At 51.6% G+C, this 20,770-nt stretch overlaps 1 protein-coding gene across 1 annotated transcript; it reads right to left on the minus strand.

Moving 5' to 3' along the window:
- Positions 1 to 9,414: 9,414 nt before the first annotated feature.
- On the minus strand, positions 9,415 to 18,874 carry INMT (indolethylamine N-methyltransferase). The gene is given in 4 exon segments (XM_082472115.1): positions 9,415 to 10,043; positions 10,045 to 10,090; positions 12,108 to 12,312; positions 13,850 to 18,874. Coding segments are annotated over 4 exon segments (789 nt in total). The 5' UTR covers positions 14,004 to 18,874; the 3' UTR covers positions 9,415 to 9,659.
- Positions 18,875 to 20,770: the final 1,896 nt, after the last annotated feature.

A 20,770-nucleotide genomic window follows, 5' to 3' on the forward strand; every position in this document is an offset into this window, starting at 1 on the left:
ACACCCGCCCTCAGGCTGAGGACTAAAGGGAAGGCCACAAGGTACCTCCTCTAGACCAACTTCCCACTGGGCGCTGGGCTGCAGGAGCCCCTCTTCTCCATGCTGCAGGAGCTCTCAGCCTCTGTTTGCATAGCCCACAGTGACGGGGAGCTCACTCCCTTCCTCCTACACCCATACACACTCGCCCACCAGCCCCCTCAGTGGATGAATGTGTGTCCTTCCTTGTGTGAAGGCCCCATCACTCTCCCCCCAGGGATGACTCCTGCCCCCTGAGCCCCTCCTGCTTCCCCAGACATCCCAACACCCATGGGGAGCAAGATGGGCAAGACATTGTTGCCTTCACGGCCATGCCAGGGGCAGGGATCGGGGGGGGGTCTGAACAAACCTTCACCCCCCCTGTCCTTTGCTCGGACCTCCGATAGTGCACTATGATCTGGGCTGTCCTGAAGTGCCCCTGTGCTGTGCCCCCGACATGGAGCTCAGGACCCACCAGCAGATGAAGATTCACTCACTCAACATGTCAGGAGGAACCCACCCACTGTCATCCAGGTGTGTGGGGAGGGCAGGGCCTCAGAGCCCAGCCTCACCCAGGTTCCCACTTTCCTCAGAAGAATCTGAAAACCAGACCAGGGTCCTACCACACAGGCCAAATCTGGGAGAGAATTGGGCCAGCCTTGAACATGCCTGTCTTCTAGAGGCTTCCAGAATGCTCAGCTTCTGTGTACCTGTAAGTTGGATTCTAAGACTCAAGTATTCCATGAATATTTGCCACTCCCAGTCTGGATTCCAAGTTCAAGAATTCCCAAGGTATGCACGCTTGTTCTTTGGTGTTTGTCAGGGTGCTGGGCTCCACTTCCTGTTCCGGTCCTCAGAGAGCTCGATGGCCTTTGCAAGGCTGTCTGTGACCAGGGCAGGCGCTGAAGCAGGAGCCCAGGGCTGCCTGCACGGTGCCGACCACCACAGCAACATCCCAATCCAGCCAGTCGCCCATCCCATCCATCCAACCCAGCTGGGCTCTGTCCCCACTCACGCCTCAGCTTCCTCTCCTATCATAGTCTCCTCATGACGCTACCTCACCTGCACACGCCAGGTATCTCCCCCTCCTTCCTGTGATTGTGTCATCCTGGAAAGGTGATGTCCTCCTCATCTTCCTTCTTCAGGGTCAAGCTCTGTGCCCTCCCCTTGCCTTCAGGGGAGCTCCCTCAGGGCCCACTGACTTCCTTGGGGTTCCCTAAATCCCTACGGACCTCCTTGGGAGCCCCCTGGCTTTGAGTGCTGGAGCCCACCCTCCAACCACCTCTGACTGAGCCACTGATTGATCCCTGGATGCCCAGCAGGGTGGGAGGTTCCTCCTCTGTGCTCACTGGACATGAGTGGAATTAAAAGGGAAGGAGTCCTGACAACAGCCAACACTTCATAGCGTTTACCTTGCACCAGACGAGATGCTGAGTGCTTACTATTATATATGAACTCATTTCATCTCCACTGTCACCGCATTTTGTATATGATGAAACAGCGTGGGAGGGAGCTTAACTAACTTGCCCAGGTTCATATATCTGAGTGTCGGGATCAGGATTGAAACCCACGTAGTGATGCCTTTGACCTCCACTCTCGATGGGGAGGACAATTGAGGGCTGTGTCCAGTGATGATTAGCTCAGCGGACAATGGCTAACTGAGAAATGTGCTCATTTGTGCTGATTCCCATGTTAACATGCCATGTTCCAGCCCTGGGTGTACGGAAGTAGTTAAGACCTGTCCCCAACCTGATGGAGCTCACAGACTTGTGGCAAACAAGATGACGGGTCCACAGAGCCTTGCAAAACCATGTGGCACCGTGCTGGTGGTGAAGGGGGAAGGAAAGATGCTCTAGGTGGAGCAGATAAACTACCTGGGTTTAGAGCTAAGGGGAGGATCTACCAAATATGGCCACAGCCAAGGCCAAAGACATGCAAAACAGAGTAAACAGCACATGCAAAGATCCTGAGGCAGGGAGGGCCGAGGTTTGGGAACAGTAAGGTCAATGTGGCTGGAGTGTTAGGTCACGTCAGGTGACCCCTAAGGAAGTTTGGAGGAATTTTTGTTATCTTCCCATGTGGGGTGTGAGGGGCTGGGGTGGAGGACCCTTCCCTTCCAGAATTCCAGCCTCCTCTGCTGAAGCTTACATTTGCTTTTCCTGGATTTCTGGATTTCCTGCTATTTTAAGCCCTGATTTGGCCCCAGCAGGACAGAACCTGTTCCTTGTAGATGCCAGTAATTATGATGTAAATTTCTTCTTCCTACACAATCTGTTTCTTCCATGTTGCTTTTTTTCCTGTTGTTTTGTTCTCTAGTGATTAGGTTCTCCTCACATGTGTGGCAATCCTTAGCTGTCTGCTCATACTTGGAGAGGGGCACTGCAGAGGTTAGAAGCTCTGTACTCATAGCGGGGCGGGGGGGGTGGGGGGGGTGGGGGGGGGGGTGGGTGGTTGGGGGATCTGGCTGAGCTATTTGTTGGCGGAGGACAACCGATGTTGATTTCTTAGGTCAATAGGACACCTTAAGTCAATTTCTCTTGCCTTGGTCAGATTCTCCAGAGAACACCCCCTCCACCCAGCCTCCTGCTAGAGGAAAAATCACTTAGCAGCAGGCATTCTGGAAGCTGAGTAAGAGGGAAGAAGCCCCAGGGCAGGGGATGGCCTTGATATTCAGCCTGTAAGTCTTCATAATCCTTTTATTTTCAGGATGGTGCTTCTTGCATCCACTCGTAGTTCATGGTCCAGCCACCCTCTCTGAGAACCCACCTTGGTCCTGTGTGTGTGGGCGAGGAGTGCCAGCTGCACTGGGTTGATGAGCAGGGTGTGAGCACCTGGCCTTGTCCCACACAGTGTTCAGTAGTCCTCCTGTTGTGCGCCCACAGTCAGCCCGCTTGATCTGCCTTCTCCAGAAGCAGCCAGCCCAGTCTCCTAAAGCAAATCGTGTTGCTTATCCACATCCACCACTGCGGGCTTCTGATGCAGCTAAGTTAGGGACCACTAATCAGGCTGACCCCCAGCTTTCAAAATCGTGGTGCTGTCATCTCCTTTCCAGTTTGTCCTTGTGGGTTTATGGTGTGAAATAATGTTTACTGTCATTTTAGTGGGGTTTCAGAACAGATAGAGCTCAAATGTGTGTTTGCTCTGCCACTTTAATTGAAAAATCTGTTTCAGTTATTTTTTGTGTGGTAGCCACTTACCCCCAACATTAGAGACTGAAAACAAGAAGCATTTATTTTTATTTCATGATCCTGTGAGTTGGCTGGGCAGGGCTGCTGGGCAGGGCTGCTGGGCAGGGCTGGTTTGGCTACTCTCTGCACTCAGTTGGCACCTTGGCTGGGCTGACGGTCTGTCTGGGAGGCCCTCACTCGTTTATCTGGCAGTTGGCTCCATATCAACTGGGGCAGTAGGCATGGCCACCAGGATCCAGAGGCCACCTGAGCTTTTTGACATGCTCCAGGTCACAGGGTTCCCCAGAGCAGCAAGAGAGGAAACAAGCTCCAGTGTATGAGCACTTTTTTAAAAAAGAGACTTTGTTAGAGCAGTCTCAGGTTCACAGCGAAATTGAACAGAAAGTACAGAGGGTTCCCACTTTCCCCCTGTCCCTCAACTTCCCCCACTATCAACATCCACCCCTAGATGGGTACGTTTGTTGCAATCAGTAAATCTATACTGATACATGATTATCACTCAAAAAGTCCACAGTTTTCATTTGGTTCACTCTTGGGGTACATTCTATGGGTTTTGACAACTGTATGTAAAGACATGTATCCACCATTACAGTACCATACAGAGTAGTTTCACTGCCTTAAAAATCCTCTGTGCTCAGCCTATTAATCCTTCCTTTCCCCCATCCCTGCAAAAGTTGATCCTTTTACTGTTTCCATAGTTTTGTCCCTTCCAGGATGTCATCATAGAATTGAAATCATGGACTATGTAGCCTTTTCCGATGGGCTTCTTTCACTTAGTAATATGATTTAAGGTTCCTGCATGACTTTCAGGGCTTGAGAGATCATTATTTTTTAGCACCAAATAGTATTCCATTATCTGGATGGACCACAGTATATTCATCCATTCACCTACTGAAGGACATCTCGGTGGCTTCCAAGTTTGGGCAATTATGAACAAAGCTGGTATCGGCATCTGTGTACAGGTGTCTGTGTGGACATACATTTTCAACTCTCTTGGGTAAATACCAAGGAGCGAGAGATGGAACAAGCCCCATGTGCAAGTGCTTTTCAAGCCCCTGCCAGCATTGCTTTTGCTGATGCTGTATTGACCAAAGCAAGACACATGGCCAAACCCAGATTGGGAGTGGGGAAGTGAGGAGGAGGAATAGATGTGACCTCCCAGTGGGAGGAGTAGCCAAGTCATTGGCAAAGACAAGTTGCCTGCTGGAAAGGGAAGAATTTTGGTCCGTTTTGCAATCTACCCCACCCTGGTACATGCTTTTTGAAATCTCGATGTTCTGCCTGAAGTACAAAGTTGTTGGATTCTGGCCCATTTGAAATGTAAAGAATGGGACAAAGCTGCTGGATTAGATGGTTTTGGCAGCTTTGAAGTTCAGAGGGTGAAGTCCATAATCGTAAGTTTCACACAGTCAACTTCTTTAGTCAGCAATACTTGTGCAGCTGGTACCACCTGATGGGCACGGGGGGGTACATCAGGGAAGGAGAGAACGTCCTTTCCAGGGAGGGAAGGGGATGGAGACAGGAAAGAGAAAAACATGTGCCGTGAAGGAAGAAATGGGTGATGTGGTGGGAATGGAGGGGGTGAGGAGGGAGAATGTGCTCTGTGTGGGGAGGCGGAGACCCCCAACCACTGAGCTGAGACAGGAGGGTGAGGAAGGCCAGAGAGGAGGCTGCTGGGAAGGAGCCCTGCTCCCCCTCCTCTGCCCTTCCTTCCCCCCAGCACCCTGTCTTCATCTCTGCATTTCTAAATCAGGGCTTTTCAGGTTGTAATGCATGAGAAGCCCCTGGGGATCTTGTTAAAGTGCAGGTCTGCTTCAGAAGGTCGGGGCTGGGATCGGAGAGTCTGCATTTCTAGCAAGCTCCCTCCGATGCCCATCCTGCTGCCCAGAGTCTGCGGGTGGGGGACCCCTGACCCTTCTCGGGCTGGGACGTCCAGGTTCAGGGAAGGGCTTGGCTGGTGGTGAGGAGAGAGGGAGAGAAAAAAGGGTCACTCCTGGGCTCAGGGGGCCCCATGGCTGTTCTCTCCTGGGACACTCAGCTGACCCTCCTGGCTTCTGGGGAGGAGTAAGCTACAGAATATCACATCCCCTCACAGGGATCTCAGAACTGATGTTTAAGCATCTTTGGGTACCATTTCAGATGAGGAGCGTGATGCCAGGGGAAAGAAAGTTCTTGCCAAAGGTCAGCAAGTGAGTGAACAGAGCCAGGACTGGACACCAGGGCCCCTGACTCTTTCCTTCATGCAGGCAGCATTTATCAAACCCCTCCTGTGTGGCAGGCCCTGTGCGCTCCAAGGAGTTCATTGGCTGGCGGAGAAGATAAAAAACAGGCACAAAACGGCAGATATGGAGGCTGGGACCGGTCAGGAATGCATGGCAGAATTGAAGTGAGGCTAATATAGCTGGGTTCAGGCAGCGATGGGGTTGAGAGCAGTTGGGTGGATTTGAAGAGTTGTTTAGGAGGTAACATGAAGAGGCCTGGGTGAGCCAGGGTGACAACTGATGGTGAGAGGAAGGAGGTTGGGATGGGTGAGGGCATGGGCGGAAGTGTCCTCACTGGGGTGGGGACGGGGGAGGAGGAGCAGGGATGGGGGATGGGGACTTTGCCTTTGCACCTGCTGAGTTAGAGGGGCTGATGTCTGGCAAGTGGAGGTGGCTGGACACTGTAGTCGGGAGGGCAGGAGAGCAAGTGGGGCTAAAATACAGACAGTTGCTCTGTGGATGAACTTCTAGAAGGAATGAGTGACTCTTGGATGCTCCCAATGACATATCAGTAGAGGCAGCACAGAGCGATCTGGCTTTGCTGATTTAGAAGGCTTTTGTGAATCATTCAATACCCCAGGTCTGAAGGATGTGGTCCATCGGGGGTCATTGCTTTGCTTTGCACTTGGACCACTTTATTGTGTTCCTCAGTCCCCCTCCCCCAGCTAGCACGGGGCCAGGCTGGGGGGACGAGAGGAGGTCCCCCTGTCTGTAGTCTTGTTTCCCAGACTGCTTCTGGGATTAGCAGTAGAGGCATCACCTGGGGACACGTTAGAAATGCAAATTCTCAGCCCATCTCAGACCTATCAACTCAGAATATGCATTTAAAATTTTTTTTTTAAGTACATATTTTTTATTTATTTATTTATTTATTTATTTTTGGCTGTGCTGGGTCCTTGCTTCTGTGCGAGGGCCCTCTCTAGTTGCGGCAAGCGGAGGCCACTCTTCATCGTGATGCGCGGGCCTCTCACTATCGCGGCCTCTCCTGTTGCGGCGCACAGGCTCCAGACGCGCAGGCTCAGCAGTTGTGGCTCACGGGCCCAGTCGCTCCGCGGCATGTGGGATCCTCCCAGACCAGGGCTCGAACCCATGTCCCCTGCATTGGCAGGCGGACTCTCAACCACTGCGCCACCAGGAAGCCCCAGAATATGCATTTTATTAGCGCCCCAGGTGGTTCATGAGCAGCGGCCCAGGTGAGTAGGTCTCCATCTGGGTTACACACTCGAATCCCCGGGAGAGTGTTATGAAATACCACGGCCTGGGTCCCTCAACCCAGAGCTTCTGATGTAGTTGGTCTGGGGGGAGTTCCCAGGCTGCAGGAAGGTTCCAGCTCCCTGGGTGACTCCATGCGTATCCAGGGTGAGAACCCCAGCCCAAGCCCCCAGCCTTCTTTGAGGGACTCGTGCTGGGAACGTTGAAGGGCAGCGCCTTTGTGGAAGCCACTTTGCATCTTTGGTCCTTATGTTAATCCACCCCGTCCCCTCTGCCTCTTAGGAGCTCAGAGGAGGGCAGGTGATGTGGAGGGTTGAGGGGTGTCTTAGCCATGAAGGGCTGGCTGGCAGGCATCTAGTTATTTGAAACACATGCCGACCTCAGCAGCAGCAAATCCTGCTGAGTGAGGAGTCTGGGGGCTCCCTCAGACCATTCCCTGAGGACTTCCATCTGGAGGAGAAGGCTGTCAAAGAGCACAGGGAGGAGAGCCCACCAGGCCTGGGTTAGGAGAAGGGGAACCGGGGATGTTTTCTGGGGGGGCGTGCTGGGCCTCCTCCCACTCTCACCTGGAGCTAGGGGCCAGAAAGTTAGGTGTGCCAACTCCAAGGTGTGCCCAGGAACCCTGTTACTCAGGGGGAAAGCAGAAATCAAGATGCATTCCTGAATGCCTTGATCTTCAAAGTATGGCCTTTGGACCAGAAGCATCAGGATAGTTTGAGGCTTGTTGAGAATGCAGACTCTCAGGCCCTACTGCACTGGACCTATTGGATCAGAATCCATAGTTTAACAAGCTCCCCAGGTGACTCACATGCACATTAGTTTGCAAAGCCCTAGTCTCCGGGGCCCCAGCTGACATGCAGTGTCCAGGACCCACAGAGACAGCAAATCCTGGTATCATGGAGGCGCTTCCTGTCCAATGGTTTCCAGGCTCCTCTGAGGGGTCTGGTTATGGCTCTGGGCTCGGTGAAGCCTGGCAGGACCCAACTGAGCCAAAAAGGGGCCCAAGCATGGAATTTTCTTTCCAAGCTAACCCCTGAAATCTGCTCTCCTTGCACGTCTGCCGGCAGCTTTCTGCCCTGCACTGCTCTCTGGTGGTCATGGGGAGCCATTGCCGCCTCACATTGCCCCCTCTCTCCTGTCAGCAGCCCACGTCCCAGCTGACATTGGAAGGAGGAGGACTGTCCTGCTGCTGCCCTCTGCCTTAGGGCTCAGGGACCCCCAAGAACACAATAGAAGCAGTTTGGAAAACACTGGGCTTTAGCAGCAGGTTAGCAAATGGAGGCTGCCCTTTTGTCTGGGTGAAGAGCCCTGGCTCAACCCTTCTCCCTGTCACTGCTGTGTCCTGGACACCTTGTTGGAAGCTGTCTAGAGCTGGGGCATGGGCTGGAGGAGAGAGGACGGGTTTCTGTAGCGAGGACGTGCAGGTGGGAGGTGGCTGGACGTTCAGGGAGCCCTGCTTGGTGGCTGCAGCCAGGTTGTGGAGAGCCTCGTGGGCCGTTACCTGTTGGGACCTTTTCCCGAGGCCCACGGCTCCAACAGGGCAGGGGCTTGACTGCATTTGCTCTGGGAGACTGCTTGATGGAGCATGGACTAATGTAGACGCTGGGAGCTGTGAGGGGCCCATGCCCTAGGTCAGAGAGCATGAAGGGCTTTGTATGAGCCAGGCTTTGCTGGAGAAAGGCCGACACTCTCCCACATCCCAGAGAGAACATGTCAGCCCAGAGTCAGGAGCTGGCTGGGGTGTGAGCTGGCCGGCTGTGTGGGCAAGGAGTGTCTCGAGAGACACACGACTTCGTGAAATTTCTCCTAGGGATGTAACCCAGGTCTTCCCAAAGCTCCAAGAGCTTGTTTTCTTGATCATAGAGATGGAGCAGCCTGACTCCCTGCTCTGCCTGGCCTAGTACAGCTGACCACTCCCTGGGGCTCCATCACCTGCCAGGTCCATAGTAACCTCACTTCACAGATATTCTGGGGGAGCTGCCTTGGACCTCTGGTTCCCCTCCTAAGCCCAGGGTACTGGGCCCATGGGGTGACCTCAGGAAGAAAGAATGAGGAGCACAGAGTCCATGGGCTGGGTACAGGCCCCTGCCTCCCCCGGGTTCTCCAGGTCTCACTTTGTACCCTCTCCTGGCAGCTCCACCCCCCATCCAGGTCCATCCTAACCTGGCCCGCGGCTCCGGTTCTGGCTCGGCAGTGGACTCACTGAGCCATCAGGAACCAGTCACCTCTCCTCCCAGATCTTGGTTTTCCCACCCAAGGGGGAATAGGAGTTTGGCCCGGAAATCATCTAGTTCTTGCAGATGCCTTTGGGCTTTGGGAACCTGAGGTCCTGTTCCTCCAGCAGAAGCGCCAGGCTGCCCAGACCAGCCCCACCCTCCAACTTCCAGGGACCAGCCCTGCAAGTCTTTGTCTGAGTGTCTCTTCCTGTTGCACATGATAGACAGGCTCAAAAATCCTGGCCAATTAATGCACCCTGGGCAGCCCTCAACCACGACCCTGGGAGTTGGTGGACAAATGCCCCAACTTCCTGGAGTGGGGCGACTCTGAAGCCCCCCGACAGGTGATCTCCAGTTGCCCACAGTGGTGACGGGCTTGATGACACACCCTTTATTACCTGCCTGTCTGCCTGCCTTCCCTGCTTTCCTTCCCACGCTCCTACTGGTGTTTCCTTTGCTTTCAAATCCTTGTCTGAGGGTCTGCTTCGGGGTGGTGGGGGGAGGAACCAAATTAAGACAATATCTAGCTGAGCCACTTTATTTTCCTGATTTTTTGGTGCAGTATGAGCCAGAAAAGGGTGTGAGGGACAGATCCCTGGGCTGGGGGCAGGGAGACCCTGCTTTTCACCTGTGATCTTGGGACATAGTAATAAGAATGAAGGGGTAGAGTTCAGGCTGGCCCTGCATTAGGGGGCTGTGGAGTGAGACTCTAAGAAACGCTGGCCCTGACTTCCCTTCTGGGGCAGGCCCTCTCTGCCAGGCTGGCCTCAGGCCCCGGGACCCTTGCGGGCGACCACAAAGCAGATGCCCTCATTGATGCAGTGGGCCTCTGAGTAGCTGACGGGGGAGTACTGGTACCTCAGCACCTGGCAGCCGGCCTCCTGCAAGGCCTTCTCCACCGTCTCCTTCTCCAGGTGGAGCCCAAAGAACTTCTTGGCGCCCACCATGTAGTGCTGGGTGCGCAGGGCTACCGCGGTGGCCAGGTGCCCGCCTGGCTTCAGCAGGCTGACCAGGCCTCGCCCGGCCGCCCGGTAGGCGTCCACGTCATGGCAGGCACACTCCAGGGCCAGCAGGGTCAGCACGCAGTCAACTGGTGGCACCTGGGCGGGCCCCAGTGGGTGTGGCTGGTTCGCGTCACACTTCAGTAACCGGCGTCGCTGTCCTTCGGAGACGGGCCTCCTTCTCCTGCCACTTGTTCCTGTGGAGGAGGGTCATGGAGGTGATGATGAAAGTTATGACAACTTCCCTCCACCCCTCGCCCCCTATGCAGGGGCTCCCTATGGGCAAGGCCCATAATTTAACCTGTTGAGCAACTCTTTGAGGGACATCATATTTCCCCCATTATACAGATGAGGAAACTGAGGCACAGAGAGGTTGAGTGATTTGCTCAAGGATACACAGCTAGTAGGTGACAGGGGATTTGACATTTGATTCTTCCTCCTTCCTCTTTGTCCACTTCCTCCTTCCTCTCCTTCTATTTATCTTTCTTCTTGATAATTCAAAATAATTCAATTTTTGATACATTGCCTTATTAATTTTTCAAGTTGTAAAATATATATAACAAAAACTTGCCATTTAAATCACTTTAAATGTACAATTCAGGGGCATTAATTGCATTCACAATGTGTGCAACTATCACTACTGTCTGCTTCCAAAATTTTTTATCACCCCATACTGAAACTTTGTACCCATTAAGCAACATATCCACATGGCTCCTCCCTACAGCCCTTGACCCTTTAAAGATGCTTTGTTAAACATGCTCTTTCCCATTGCTGCGCCTTGGCCCTTGCTGTCCCCTCTGCCTGACACTCTCTTTCCCCAGATTTTCACATCCTTCCTCCTTCACCTCACCCAGGAAGCTGCTCCAAGGGCTTCTCCTTGGAGAGGCCTCCTCTTACCATCTGCTGTGGACGGAATTGTGCCCCCCTCATAATCATATGCTGAAACCCTAACATGAATGTGATGGTATTTGGAGATGGAGCCTTTGGCAGGTAATTAGAGGTAGATGAGATCATGAGGGTGGGGCCTCTCATGGTGGGATTTGTGCCTTTTAAAAGAAGACACACTAGAGAGCTTGCTGACTTTCCTTTTCCTTCTTGTGAGGACACAACAAGAAGACGGCTGTCTACCAGCCAGGAAAAGGGCCCTCACCAGACCTGATCTTGAACTTCCAGTCTCCAGAACTGTGAGAAATGCATGTCTTTGTTTAAGCCACTGGGTCTATGGCATTTCTATGGCAGCCCGAGGTGATTAAGACACAATTCCACCTAACACAGCACCCCTACCTCTTGTAGGCCTCTACTCAGCTGAAGATTCTTCTCTAGAACACTTGTTTTTCCCTGAATACCTATCTCTATCTAGCTTGGTTGTGTTGTCTTCCCTACTAGAATGTGAGCTCCTTGGGGCTGAGACTTTGTCTGTTCACTGTAATAGTCCCAGTACCTAGAAGCAGGAGTGACCATCAGAATGCTCTCCGTGAATGATGACAGGAATGAATGAAGCCCAGGCTGGGTTGATGTGGAGACCCTGTGCTTAGAGACCCTCCAGCTCTGTCCCACTTCAGGCTGCCCCTACCTATAACTAGGTCAGAGCCCCATGGCCCAAGGATGGGTCAGGAATTTAAACTCTGATCTTTGTCCTGGCTCTAAGGTGGCCTAGAGGCCACTCTCCATGTCTGGGCCTCAGTTTCCTCAGCTGCAAAATCAGGGCCAGCATCCTGCCTGTCCCCCCTGGGGCTCTGGTAGATGGGTTCCCTCTCTGTGAATTGGATGGGGAAGGTGCCTGGAGGGGTCAGTGCTGTTGGTCTGTGGGATTTTGTAAGAGTGCTTCAGGGGGATTCCTTGAAGCCCATGTCTTCCCATAACAAGTTCCCCTCCAACATTAGGGTTAAGGAGAAGCTGCACCAGAGGAAAGAGATCTGTGTGGGCTAGAGCAATCAGGGGAGGCTTCCAGGAGGAGGCGGGACTGAAGCTGGTCCTGCAGGATGGGTGGAATACAAAGTATGGAGAGCCCAGTAGGGCAACCAAAGCTAAGAGCACAGGCAGCTCTGAGGCTGGAGGCAGGACTCACTCAAAGAGAGGGAGGTGCTCTGGGTCAGAGACCCAGGTCAGGAAGAACCTGTAGGGAAGTGGCAGGTGAAGCAGGGTGGCAGGTTCAGGCTCTGGCCTGCGGGTGATGGGGAGACCTCATCTGAGCGGGATGGTGGCCGTGGGTACCTGTCTCCCTCCAGCTCACACACGTATTGCATGGCTGGGGACCAGTCGTAGGCCCCTGGCTCCTTCTTCAGCCACTTCTTCACCTCCCGGGGGTTCTGCTCCGAGTAGTCTGAGGCGATGATCTCCCGGAAGGCTTCACAGGCCGAGAGCAGCTGGTAGATGGTAGGGCCTGGGCCAGTGTTGATCAGTACGTCACCTCTCACTCCTGCTGCAGGAGACAGTGTTTTCCAGGTGCGTGGGAGCGGGGGACACCCTACTCCAGGCCCAGCTGTGGTGGATGGAGATGCCAGGCTCTGCCCTGCCCCAGGGCTTGCCAGCAGGGGAGGGTGGCTCACAGGGGACCCGACCCTGCCTTGGGTAGCAGCCAGGCTGTGTGGGGAGTCCAGACCCCCACACCTGGGGCTCAGGGGGTGACAGCTGGTGGGTGGGGCACAGCCTGGCACACACCACGTCCCCCTGCTGCCCCAAGGGTTGCTACCAGAGGCCTGATAGGGCAAGTTCTGCACTTCTGGGCAGGTTTCAGATTGACTTCTTGGTTGGAACTGGTTTATTTCCAACACTCTTCTGACTCTGGGTTTAAAACAATGGTGAGAGTGGCCCCCCCATGGCCCACCCTCCCACCTCCTCGTCGCAGAAGACAGAGCTTCTGATAAGGGATAAGACCTGAGCCAGTGGGTTCAAAACTGGCTCAGCCAATCAGGGGAGGCAAGGGGATCCAGTGATGAGTTGAGGGGAAGGATATTTGCCTCAGAGTAGCACTAAGTGCACTGCCCTCTTCTCCCTGCTTCCTCCCTCCTCCACTCTCCATTGAAACACACCTGTCTATTTTTCAAGGCTTAGTGCCGGTCCCTCCTCTAGAAAGTCTCCTCAGATGTCTCTGTGAGCCTTAAGCTTTCTTTCCTCTGTATTTCTGTGGACATTGCTTAATATTCCATTCTTGGCACTGATTACATAGTAAGGCAATGTTTGCTGAGTGACTAAGTAACCCCTAATTGTTCAGTATACTCCCTGCCCAACTGTGCATGGCAGCCCTGCGTTAACTGATCTTGAAGTTCGCTGCTGCCACTGACTGGCAGTCTGACCTGGGCTGGCCACCCCCCTCTTTCCCACCTCAGCCTCTCCTTGTGTGCACTGAGGAACCTGGGCGATAATCTCTGCTGATCACCCAGCCTGACGCCCAAGAGCAGGGTTTTGTAAACTGAGCTGTGGTTTGGCTTTGTGTATCCATGAACTCTCTTAATTCTGAGTAAAAGATTAGGAGTGTGACTCTGTGTGTGTGTGTGTGTGTGTGTGTGTGTGTGTGTGTGTGCGCGCACACACCTGTGCACCAGAGCTTTCCTCAGATTTTCAAGGGGATTCATGAGCCAAGGCTACAAAGCCCGGCTTTAGGGGAAGACAGGCAGAGATAGTCAGACGCAGGCAGTGTGCTCATGTCTGTTGTCTCATATCCCCTCCAGCATGAGCCTGTGAGCCCCACAGCTCAGGAGTTACCTTCCCATTTCACAAGGGGAAGAAACTGAGACTGACTGTCGTAGACTCAAGCCTGGCTCTTTGGCTTCTAAGGCCAGTGCTTAGGTCCCGCTCAGTGGCCACCCAGCAGAGGTCCTCATGGGTTCACAGGCTGAGCTGCCTTTGCAACATCCTTGGTGAGCAGTGTCCCAGAGGACAGGTCCCCTGCCGCCGGCAGCTCTTCCTGTCAGGTGCAGCCCTGTCTCTCCCTGAGATGGAGACCAGACACTCACCTGAAGAGAAGGTTTCAAAGAGGTTTTTCAGGTTAAATTTCAAGATTTCATTTTCAGCTACGGTGCCTGAATCGAAGGTGTAGTACGTCTTTAAGCAGTTCTGGGAGTCGAACTCTTTCTTGTAGTCCTCTCCTGTGTACAGCTTGCCCTCCATTCTAGCTGGGACCTGGCTGTGTTTCCCATTGCTGCAGTCCTGTTATGTCCACTTTCCTCTCCCTGCCTCTTCCCATCAGGAGTTTCATAATCTCCTTAGACAGACCCTCCTTCCCAGGGAGGAGCTCGGATTCCACATAGTTGGAGTCAGGCCACGATGTTAGCTTTTCTGGCTGGAGTTTATCTGTTTGATAATTATCTCAACACAGAAATGCAACAGGGTGGCCAACATGTGCTCCTGGGGGTTCTCGGTATTTGGCTCCTGAGAGGTGATGTTTTGAATGTATGTACTGCTGGTGAGGGTTAAGGTTGGGAGAGCATGAAGCAGAGGGACAGTGCCACAGAACTAAGAGAGAGACACAGATGGACACAGACACAGAGAGACCAAGCATCTGGAGTAGGTCAAGGATGCTTCCCTCTTTGGGATTGGTGGAAAAATGAGACAAAGAAAGGAAAAACCCGTAGGGTGGAAAACAGGATGCAGACGTGGCTGAGATTTCACTGACTCAGGGCAGTGAGCTTGCTCTTGAAAAGAGTTTGTCCTGAACTTGGTTAAATGTTTCCCCCTGTCTTCAATCCTGTTTACTCTATTTGCTTAATCAATCCTTTATTTTGCTGAGGGTAAAAGTAAGCTTAACCAGGGCCCCTGAAAAGGTTGGGAAGCCTCTGTTTGCACAAACCGTTTAGAAACTATTGGCATACGTAAACACATGTGATTAAATTGCATAGAATTTGTGCACACACACACACACACACATACATGCAAACACTCACACACATATGACTACCAGTAAAACTAGGAAAAGATTAATAAGAGCAGTGGGTTGTATCAGTGACAATATCCTGGTTGTGATATTTACTATGTTTTGAAAGATGCCACCATTATGGAAACTGGGTAAAGCATACGTAGATCTCTCTGTATTATTTCTACAGCTGCATGTGAATCTACGTGATCTCAAAATAAGAGTTTTATATAAAAAAGTGTTGCCAAATCTCTTTCAAAAATTCATCTAAGATCAGAGATTTCAGGTAGCAAACTCTAGTGTGTTTTGCAAATGGGCAATTCTGGGGCCCTGGCCTGTAATATGCGCCAGGTGTGTCCCCCACCCTCGTTCGCTGCCGTCTTCACAACAATCAGTAGAGAGGATCTTGAGACCCTCCCCCCTCCTGTTGGAGATGAGGAGGATGAGGGTGATGGGCCTTTTCCCAAGGGGGTCCTGGCAGCAAGTCTAGGTCTAGGTACAGATTGAAGGCCCATGTCCAAAGCCAAAATAAAGACCAGCTCCAAACCTTATTCTCTCCCCATCATACTACACAGTCTATCCAGGTCCCTTAGCTGTGCTGCTCAAACTAGTGTGCCTGGGAATAGCCTGGGGACCCGGCTAAATGCAGATTCTGGTTCCCAGGTGATACTGAGGCCGCTGTGATGTGAGCCGCACAGCCCCAAGTCCTACCACCCAGAATCAACATTTATTTTTCAGGTTTTTGAGTTTCAACAGAATAGAAACTCTATTTTATTGTTTTCAGTGCAAATTTCCCCCTCTTCTGATATTACTAGAACCTGTACTTGTGGTATTTACACTCAGGGAGAAAAGGGTCGATTATATAATAAATGGTGATGGCACAACTGCCTGTCCAGTTGGAAGAAAATAAAGTTAGACCTCCCTCCAATTTGTAAAAAGGAATGTTATATTCAGACTAAATTAACATAAATTCTAGGCGGATTAAAATCATTGGTGACACTGAGTGTATCGTATTTGTCCCGGGGTTTCTTATTATCAGTGTGTCCCCAGACACGTGCACCTGCAGTGGTTTTGCAGGGCCGTAGAGTCACCGTGTGTGCCCCCCATGCCTGCTTGGTTGTCCCAGCACGGGGTCAGCATCCCTTCTCTGTATCACTCTAAATGAGCTGGTAATGTCAGTTTTTAGTGCTGCCTAATAAACAGTACACAGAGGTCCAATTAAGCTTGACTTAACTGCTCCCCAAGTGGTTGACAGGTAAGAGACTTAACAGGTGTTCATTGTTATAAATAGTCTTATAATTAATATCCTCGTGCAATAAGCTTCTTCTGTATTTTGGATTCTGGCTTTGGGCTAGATTCCTAGACATAAGATTAATGGATCAATTTTTTAAAACTTTTCGTACAAATAATTTAGGTAAATACTTGCCAAATTATTTTTCTAAGGAAAACAATGCTTTTGCTGTTTATTGTTGCAGGACAAATATTTAATTTTTCTTTAATAAAATGTGCTAAATTATTTTTCCTTTGGGCTTGTTTCTATCTAAGCTTTGAAAATCCTTCCATGTCCAGAGATCTGATAGCTATCCAATTGTGATAGCTTCTGTGATGGTTTTAAAAAGATATTTAGCCTTTATTTTGGTGTTCGGTATGAGATGAGGCTCTGTGTGCCTGCTTACGACTCACCAGAGAAAAGTCTTGTTTACCCCTGCAAGTTCTGGAATCATTTCTTCACCCCACAGGCTCATGTGGGAAGAAAGATAACAGGGGTATCAGAGCGGGAGATGCTGAGATGATAGTTTTCCTAATCTGGAGAATGAGATTGATTCTTTTCTCAGCTGGTCGACTCTTAAGCAGTTTATTTTCTTGATAGCTTGAGAATGTGCTCCTGTGTTTGAAATTAAGGCAGAAGTCTTCTTAAATGGAAATTTCCCTGAGTTATTCAAAAGTCACAGTATAGAAGGATGTTTAAGATGATGCAGACATTCTTAAAAGGGACTGAGACAGCCCTGGCATCAACAAAATATTGTCAAACTGATGAAGGCAAACCTTAGGACAGTGGTTCTCTCCCAGGGGTGACTTTGCCTCCCTGGGGTCATCTGGCCAAGTCTAGAGACATGTTTGGTTGTCACAGGTAGAGACTGGGTGCTACTGACATCTGGTGGGTAGAGGCCAGGGATGCTGCCAGAGATCCTCCAATGCACAGTTGGGTCCCCCACCCCAATAAGGAATTATCTGGCCTGAAATGTCAATGGAGCTGAGATTGAGAAACGCTTCTTTAGAACACATCCATAAAAGACTTGACTTTGAGCAGATTACCCTAATGCTGTGAAGGCCCCTGGCTAGGCCAGAGTCAGGATGTGTGTTGGGATGGAGAGGGTGGAACTGGTGGAGAGGTGGTGGAGGCCAGAGGGTAGAGGCTCTGGAATGCCAGGGGGGTTGGATCCATTCCTTTGCGCAGCAGGAGTCACTGGAGGCCCTGAGTTGAGGTGGGCCTCATCTGTCCATTCAAGGACATCCAATTGCAGCAGAATGAATGAAAGAGTGGTCTCCCCTCACCCCGCCTGGGCAGACCCCCCTGGATGCCCACATCCCACTGTTGGGGTTCTGGGTTCATAGATGTCCTCAGTTCAATTCTGGAAATGTTAATAGATGCTAAGCTAGGCATCTTCTATGTGTCTGTCACTATCCACTCTCCATCCTTCTCCATCTCTTGTGAGCCCCAGAAGGCTGACTCATTTGGACTATATTAGTGGCTTCCTTGCCCTCTGGATTTCTACCGGATTTTGCAGGATATTGTGGGGAGGTAGGAGAGGGAGTCTGGGTATTTATTCTTCAGCTCCTTTGCTGTCGGCACCTGCAGGAGGTCCTCTCTGTACAGCTCTGTCTCAGCTCTAGGATAATGGCTCCTCCCTGCTACTTGCCCTGGAGTACTGTGATGGTTAATTTTGTGTGTCCAATTAGCTGAGCCCTAGTGCTCAGATATGTGGTCAGAAATTATCCTGGATGTTTCTGGAAGGGTGTTTTTGGATGAGATTAACATTTAAATTGGTGGACTTTGAGTACAGCAGATTGCCCTCCATAATGTGGGTGGGCCTCATCCAATCAGTTGAAATCCTGAATAGAACAAAAGACTGACCTCCCCTGAGCAAGAGGGAATTTTGCCAGCAGACGGTTTTCAGACTTGAAGTGGCCATTGAACTGTCTCTTTCTGGTTCTCCAGCCTGATGGTCCACCCTGCAGATTTTGAACTTTGCCTCCATAATACTCCATAATCGTGTGAGCCAACTCCTTAAACTGAACCTCTTTATATATATTTTTTATGTGCACACACACACACAGCCTGTTGGTTCTGTTTCTCTGGAGAACCCTAATTAGACTAATTAGATTAGAAAACTGAGTCTGAGAAAGATTAAACAATCAGCCCAATATCTTCCAGCCAGGAGTGTAACTGCTGCCCTCCTGGACAGAGAACAGGAGCCCCAGGCCCTAGTCTGGAGAAGATTCTGGCTGAAGTGTTCAGAGAGGCCATCCTGGGGGTAGGGCCTTTAGGTTCAAGGCCAACTGGGAGCCTCCCCTGCATGTCCAGCCTTGCCTGGATGGCTTCCTGTGGGAGGGTAGACAGGGACAGGCAGCTGGGCTGAGAAGGAGATGACCTGGGAAAATGGCCCAAGGCTGAGTTGAGGGTGGCCTGGAATGTGCAATGAAGTGTGACTTCCAGCATGTTGCCCGGAGCCTGGGCTTGGGGCCATCTCTCAGCCTGTGGGGTCACATCTGGCCAGGCTGTTCTCCGACCAACCCTCCTGCTCCTCCAGGCCCAGCCGCCTCTTAAACTTCTCCTGCCTCCTCACCAGGACGCTCCCCCGCACTGTTCCCCAATCAGCTGTGCAGAGTGATGTCATGGCCCCGAGAGCCTAGAGGCCATTGCCCAATCACTGTGTCACCAGGGGGAGGACAGTTATGACTGGGAGGCAGGCAGATGCCTTGAGACATTTTACAGATGGTTCAGTTGAGGCCCTTGGAGGCTGAGGGTCCTGCCAGCAGGTTCGGGGCAGGACTGAGACGCCACCCAGCACTACTGACTCCCCGTGTAGGGCTTTTCCTGACCCTCGTTACAGCCATATCCTGACTCGGCCACAATCCCACTGTTGGCCCTTGGCCTTCTCGGGGTCTCTGAGGCCTGTCTGTGCCAGGGCAGGGCTGGGCTTGATGACCTTGAGAGCTTTCCTTGCCCCACCCCAAAGATCTAGGGGCTAACGGAGAGTGCTTGGGAACAGGTGCTGTACTCTCCTCACTGCATTTCCCGCTTTCTGGTCCAGCACGCAGCTCCAGAGCTGTGGGGAGACAGCCCCCCACCTGCTGCATAACATCTGCCCAAAGACGGGGGCGGGGCCCAGCCAGCCCCCCACCTGCTGCATAACATCTGCCCAAAGACAGGGGCGGGGCCCAGCCAGCCCCCCACCTCAACCCCCACTCCCTGCAGCCCCTAGAGAAGACCAGGCTTCCACTCCAGCTGGTGGCCTTGGACACCTTTCCCCCATCCCCCATCCAGGTCCCTGGAGAGATGCTCAAGGGGCTGCCAGAAGTGGCCCCTCTGCTCACCGGCCAAAGGTCCTGTGGAGACACTCCAGGTTAAACTTGAGCCTCTCGGCCTTGGACAACAGGCCGCAGCTGAAGCCATAGTAGATGGCCAGGTAGTCCCTGGGCAAGAAGTGCTTCTGGTACCATCGGTCCCCGTGAGGCTGCCTTCCCTGGTGGCCGTGGGTGTGTGCCTCCCATGCAACTGTAGAGCACCCACGGACACGGTTTCAGAGTCTTGACTCATTATGTTAAAGACAAGGAAGCTTCTAGACAGTGGAGAATTGGTAAATGTTTCACAACCAGTTCTCAAAAAAGAAAAGCACTGATTTGTGATGACGGCAGTTTCCATGGTATAAATACTCCCACCATGGTTGATTTCAAGCTCCCAGTGGTTTAACAATCGGCTCAGAAAATTCCTAAAAATTTAACAGTTGGCTCTCATGAAATGATACACGTCAGTTTGAGTATACCACTGCCTCCAGACTGGGGCTGGCAGATTTGGCAAATAAAAATATCGGATGCTCAGTTAATTGAATTTCAGAGAAACAAAATACATTTTTTTTAGGGTAAGTGTGTTCCCAAAATTGCACAGGACATACTTATCTGAAATAAGTCTTATTTGTTCATCTGAAATTCAAATTTAACTGGGTGTCCTGTATTCTATCTGGCAGCCCTACTCTAGCCCCGAATGGGAAGAGACACAGCCCAGGAATCATGGCTGTTGCTAATACATAAGGTGCCTTTGTGCAGATACATAAGGTGCCTGTGTGATTTGTTAATTCTATCAGTTTTCTACATTTATTAGTTGACATACAAATGTAAGGACCTTCCTTCCTTCCTTTCTCTCTCTTTCTTTCTTTCCTACAGTAAATATGGACTCATGGATTCTTATTTCTATTCAATGGGTTATGATCTATATTATTGCCATTGCTTACTCTGATGCACAGATTTGGCCAGTAGGAGTCCCTTTCAGCTGGCTTGTGTGTTCTTTTGACATGTCCCCATCATTCTTTGAGCACTTCCTTATTAAGTCCTCCTTGTCTGTCACTCTCAGCTGAACCTAATGCTAACCAATATAATCAGGCATGGGAGTAAAGGCAAAGGACTGAGGGCTCTAGGCTGCCTTCTTTTGCTCTGGTCCCTGAGACCCATCACATTGCCTGCCAGCACACGAAGTGGTCCATGAAGCAACCACCCCTGAGCCTGAGTTGACCTGGGGAGGTGCGGATAGCTACCTGCTCCAAACAGCCTCCTTTGGAGCAAAGGACTCAGGCAGAGAAACCTGGGAGAAAAGAAATCCTACAACAATCTCCAAGCACTGCCTTAAAATTGAGAATGGATCCCCCTGTCTTTGGGGAGACTGGAGTGGAAGGGAAAATCCCAATGACAATCAGCTCAGGAGCATGGCGTTGGAATGTTCAAATAGCCAACCTGGAGCAGGGTGCCC

This window comes from Balaenoptera physalus, assembly GCF_965194825.1.
Source record: "Balaenoptera physalus genome assembly, chromosome: 8".
Lineage (NCBI taxonomy): Eukaryota > Metazoa > Chordata > Mammalia > Artiodactyla > Balaenopteridae > Balaenoptera > Balaenoptera physalus.